This window comes from Ipomoea nil, unplaced genomic scaffold (assembly GCF_001879475.1).
Source record: "Ipomoea nil cultivar Tokyo-kokei standard unplaced genomic scaffold, Asagao_1.1 scaffold2403, whole genome shotgun sequence".
Classification (NCBI taxonomy): domain Eukaryota; kingdom Viridiplantae; phylum Streptophyta; class Magnoliopsida; order Solanales; family Convolvulaceae; genus Ipomoea; species Ipomoea nil.
Genome location: NW_017618831.1, coordinates 1550455 through 1555891, shown reverse-complemented (window position 1 = coordinate 1555891; position 5437 = coordinate 1550455). Strand labels below are relative to the sequence as shown.

At 35.6% G+C, this 5437-nt stretch overlaps 1 protein-coding gene across 1 annotated transcript; it reads left to right on the top strand.

Moving 5' to 3' along the window:
- The first annotated feature begins 1097 nt into the window (after positions 1-1097).
- Positions 1098-5225, top strand: LOC109152199 (protein pleiotropic regulatory locus 1-like). The gene is made up of 17 exons (XM_019299787.1): positions 1098-1332; positions 1413-1437; positions 1558-1678; positions 1897-1978; positions 2220-2282; positions 2494-2578; positions 2895-2987; positions 3094-3157; positions 3297-3382; positions 3476-3577; positions 3719-3802; positions 3950-4010; positions 4105-4171; positions 4273-4350; positions 4441-4505; positions 4647-4724; positions 4821-5225. The coding sequence occupies exons 1-17, from the start codon at positions 1214-1216 to the stop codon at positions 4991-4993; spliced, it is 1446 nt and encodes a 481-aa protein (XP_019155332.1). The 5' UTR covers positions 1098-1213; the 3' UTR covers positions 4994-5225.
- The last annotated feature ends 212 nt before the right edge of the window (positions 5226-5437 follow it).

Here is a 5437-nt window from a genome sequence, read left to right as displayed (position 1 = left end):
ATTCATTGTGTGCTATGAATTGCTAGTCCTATACACCTTTAAGAGTAGTTATGTTGTGAATCCGTATGCATCACGCATGGTGCATACAGATGCAAAAACGACGTCGTTTTATTAAAAACACACGTCTCCCCTTAAAAAAAAAAATCAAGTTTGATTCCCAACAACAACATTATGTTGTTCATTTATTCTGGAATTTTAGTTCATAGATTATGGAATTTTAGTTCATCGATTCTGGAATTGTAGTTCAACGATTCTGAATTTTTAGTTTATAGATTATATTCTGGAATTATAATTCATCGATTCTGGAAATTTAGTTCATATGTTGTTGCTGGGAATCGAACCTGATTTTTTTTTTTTAAGGGGAGATGCGTGTTTTTAATAAAACGACGTCGTTTTTGCATCCGTATGCACCATGCATGGTGCATACGGATTCACAACATAATTTGCCCACCTGTAATTAAAGTCTAAATAGTCTAATTAAACGATGTTGTGTCAAAAAGTAAATTAAGATGGAAGTTTTTAGGAGGAGTATATAGTGTTGACTCAAAACAATTACCTCTAATTTTGTGGCAAAAATAAATTAAAATTTCACAAAATCCCGAAAATACAAAATCCAAGACAAAGTAAAAATCACAAAGTGAGGAGTTGAAAACAAAAATATAAATCAAATTATAAAATTACACACCACAATGAGTAAAGAAGAGATGACCAATTGAGAAACTATATAAAGACGGTCTAGAAGAACGGATGCACTTTCAATTCTCCATAATATGCCTGGAGTGTACGTGAGGTATTAAGAAGAGAGTTTATTTACTTAAAGTTGTATTAGAGTTAGTTTTCAGCGTCTTTCACTTAATAGTAGTATTAATTTTTTTTTTTGAATATTTTTGACTCTATTACAAGATAGTATTTGTTATATATATATATATATATATATATTTTAAATTAGTGCAATCTAAAGAATCAATATCCCACCACAGAAATCAGTTATATCCTTTCCCATAGTATATTAGAGTTATAGGTTTCAATAAAGTACGAGAGAAGCATTCCTAATATTTCTCAATTCGGGACTTTTCCCGCTAATTTTCGTCATATAGCATTACTCAATTCTTAAACCCTACGTCCTTAGTCCTTACTCTCTAGTTTCTCTATCAGCTCAACCCGCGCAACCATCTTCTACTCGCAGCGAACTTTTGCTCAGCCCTAGGTACAAATGGTGTTGGAGTTACCAGAACCGCAATCTCTAAAGAAACTCACCTTTCGATCTATGAAGCGAGCTATGGATGTCTTCTCTCCTCTCCACGGCCACTTTCCCCCTCCCGATCCGGATAGGTACTCCTTCAAACTTTTACTCTCATATCTGTACCCCTAATTGTGATATTCATTCGCTTATTTGTTTATTTTGCTTGCAGCAAGAAGATTCGATTATGTCATAAGGTAAGTTGATAATGCTGATATTTATTTATTTTTGGTTGAGCTTCTATGGCCTTTGTGCAAAATTGTGCTTAGTTTTATGGAAGATTTTAATGGTTGTGTTTTTTTCACTTGATGATTCAGCTAAATATTGAGTATGGAGCTATAGCAAGCAAAACAGCTCAACCTCATTCTAATTCAAATGTGGCTGCCAAAAATCAAGCGCAAAAGGCTTCTGCTCCTTCGAATGCCCTTGCTCTTCCAGGTATAGCTTTCCCTGTTTGATTTGGTAGATTTTTACTTCGTATTGCCATGGTAATTGTTTGGAATGTGTTGAATGATATACAAAGAACCTTTACCCTTTCTACATCAATCATTAAGATTTGGCAGGGTTGATCCATTTATCATAGAGAAATTAAACTGTATTATTAAAACGAGTAAGGTAGTTCTGTTGTTTTAATTGCATTTGGCTTCTCCTCGCAGGTCCAGAAAATGCAAGAGACCCACAGAAGGGGGTGCCTAAAAATGAGTTAGCTGTTGGTCCATCTTTGCAACCAAAGAGCATGTATGTTATACTTTTTTTTCTTCTTCTCATTCCTTATGCTTTTTTGCCTTTATTTTTGGTATTCCATGTTCATTCTTTTGTTCTAGTTCCAAAGTCATGTTCTTTGTATTAAATTTCATTGGATATACCTCCTAACAAGGTTGATATTGTCTCATGTCGGCTTTCAATTTGAAATGGAAAACAAGTCATACGATTTTAATGATTCACATTCACTTGTCATCTGTTGCATTTTCATTTACAGAACGGATGGGTTATCAGGTAGAAGTACTGCAGTTATTCCATCACAACACGCCTCATCAGAAAGGTCGCAGTTATATTTCCTTATATTCTCTACAGTATTTTCCTTATACTAGATGGATTATCATTTATCAGGCACTAGCCTAATTTGTTGTATTCTGAATTTTATGTTCAACCTTCTCTCTGAACTTTGTTGGGTTTTTTCAGGCATTGGTTTAAAATGATATAGGCCATATCCTATATATACTGAAAAAAATACTATTTTGTTATTCTTTCAGGAATCTTTCGACTGCTGCAATAATGGAAAGAATATCAAGTAAATGGCCACGTCCTGTGTGGCATGCTCCCTGGAAGAATTACAGGGTAAGTAACTTGAGCTCCTTTCTTAGGGAGGTGGGGGTCTGCAACTCACTTTCTCCCATTAATTATTGAAAAGTATGATTGTTTGCACTCATATTCAGTAGATTGAGCAGTATGACACCCCTTCCACCAGTCTGCCTGTGTAACTTAGCCTATCATTATTATATTATTTTTTTAGGATGTATGATTGGCAATTGATGGATGTTTCATGTTTGAATTTGATTTGCTTACATTATATTCTTGGTTGCATCTGTCCTTGTGAAAATGGGTAATACAGTGTATTCTTTGTTCTGATATTTCTAATTCTCTTAATGTATAGGTGATCAGTGGGCATTTGGGTTGGGTGCGGTCTGTTGCAGTGAACCACAGTAATGAATGGTTTTGTACAGGGTCAGCTGATCGGACTATCAAGGTAGGTAACTCAAAATATTGTTTTTGCTATGGGCCAGGCAGGGACTGGATTGGACATGCTAGATTGCTAACAAAAAATTTATCTGGTTCCTCTATTCTGGTGCAAGATTTGGGATTTAGCAACTGGAACGCTAAGGCTGACTCTTACTGGTCATGTTGAACAAATAAGAGGTTTGTCTTACAAATTCAAATTCTGTTGTATTGTGGAATATTTGTGGTTGATACTTAATTGTTTTTTTTGTGCTAACTGGACATGGCAAAAATGAGGACAGAAAATTCCAGCATGTATTAACAACTATCATTTTTACAGGCCTTGCTGTTAGCAATAAGCATACCTACATGTTCTCTGCCGGTGATGATAAACAAGTAAAATGCTGGGATTTAGAACAAAATAAGGTTGGTTAAGATTTAAGAAATGAATCAAGCCATTCTGGTATAAATCATGGTCAAGAATGTGATTACTTAATAGTCACACTTTTTGTGTCATAGGTGATTCGGTCTTATCATGGACATTTAAGTGGTGTCTATTGTTTAGCTCTTCATCCCACCATTAATGTCCTGCTCACTGGGGGTCGTGATTCAGTCTGTCGGGTATGGTTCTCTTAAAAGATTGTCATCCAGTGTTCTAATTTTTGCTCTGTAATTGATATTTGAGCCACTTGATTTTCTATAAATTTGGTCATAAAATTCTGTGTTGCTTTTTTTTTTTTTTTTTTTTTGATGATTTTCCAGGTCTGGGACATCAGAAGCAAGATGCAAATACATGCTTTGTCCGGGCATGAGAACACTGTATGCTCTGTTTTTACTCGAAAATTGGTAAGTTTTTTTTTTCATCTGTTTCTTTTGTTGAGGCATTTAATTGTGCATAGTCACGTTTAAGGCTTGAGACTAGGTCAAATAATTGTGTAATTATTGCCATGCTTTCACTCTTTCTAATCTAACATTTTAACTATGCCTTCTCAGGATCCTCAGGTCATCACCGGTTCACACGATTCAACTATAAAATTCTGGGACCTTAGATATGGTATTATTTTATAGATATTGACACCATCTAACTTGCTAAGTAACTTTGTTGCTCACTTTTATGGTTACTGATGATGATTGTGTGTGCCTGGCAGGTAAGACTATGGCAACACTCACACACCACAAGAAATCCGTGAGGGCGATGGCTTGGCATCCAAAGGAGTATGTATATGCACTTTTTTTCATTAGCCTTTCAGCAACCTTGCTCTTTTGTTCTTCATTTTTGGGCACACATATGACTGATATCCATTTCTCTGCTCTAGGGATGCTTTTGCGTCTGCCTCTGCTGACAACATAAAAAAATTCAACCTCCCCAGAGGAGAATTTATGCACAACATGCTGTAAGATTTGTGGCATACCCACCCTAATTTTTCATCTATGTGGTCTTTGGAAGCATTATTGTTTTCTAATACAGCGTTATCTTGTTACAGTTCTCAGCAGAAAACAATCATCAATGCAATGGCTGTTAATGATGACGGTGTTATGGCTACAGGAGGTAAGAAATTTGAAGTGTGCATTCGAGTTGTGTAGTGATCTCAGATAAATTTCCATTACTACTGTCCCATTTTCTATTGTTTGTGGTGAAATTCATTCATTCATTCCTTCAATTTCTCTGTTCTTTTACTACTGTATGAAGGTGATAATGGAAGCATGTGGTTCTGGGATTGGAGGAGTGGTCACAATTTCCAGCAAGCACAAACTCTTGTTCAACCTGGTATGTCCCCAGCCTACCTGAGGCTCTGATTAAGATTTTTAAAGAAAATACAATATTGATTGATTTGTTGATCCCTCTATGTTGTGACTACTACAGGTTCATTGGAAAGTGAAGCTGGCATCTATGCGCTCACCTATGATGTAACCGGTACAAGGCTTATTACTTGTGAGGCTGACAAGACCATCAAGATGTGGAAAGAGGATGAGAATGCCACCCCAGAAACTCACCCTCTCAATTTTAAGCCCCCCAGAGATATCCGCCGCTTCTGACTGATCTGATGATGATGTTCGTTCTGCTTCATCCCCTTTAGCGTTAACAATATACTCCACAGAAAGCACAATCCAAAACTTTGTATATATTATTAGCTTTTTATGTGCATTTGAAAGCCCCATGAAAAGTGAAAACCAGCCCCAGTCATCCCTCTCCCTGCATATAGTATAGAGAGCTGATCCATACATTTATTTTCTTTTTCAAAACAACTAACTCAAACAAATTTTACAACTCCTAGATCTAATGAAGTTCGATCTTATTCCAGCTGTTAATTGTGTGTGTGTGTGTTTTTTTTTTTTTTCTCTCACCTTTTATGGTGAAAATTACTTGTAATATAATTATGATATATATGTTTATTTGTAAACAAAAAAAAAAAAAATAATCATTATGATCCAACCTTATAATATTAAAATTTGAATCATTAGAGGGATTTTGGTTTTGTT

Bases quoted from the DNA above. Each gene is read 5' to 3' on its own strand.
- LOC109152199 (XM_019299787.1), top strand. From the start codon at position 1,214: ATGGTGTTGGAGTTACCAGAACCGCAATCTCTAAAGAAACTCACCTTT. The intron at 2,988-3,093 runs GTAGGTAACTCA...TTCTGGTGCAAG, and splicing joins CAGCTGATCGGACTATCAAG to ATTTGGGATTTAGCAACTGG. The intron at 3,578-3,718 runs GTATGGTTCTCT...ATGATTTTCCAG, and splicing joins GTCGTGATTCAGTCTGTCGG to GTCTGGGACATCAGAAGCAA.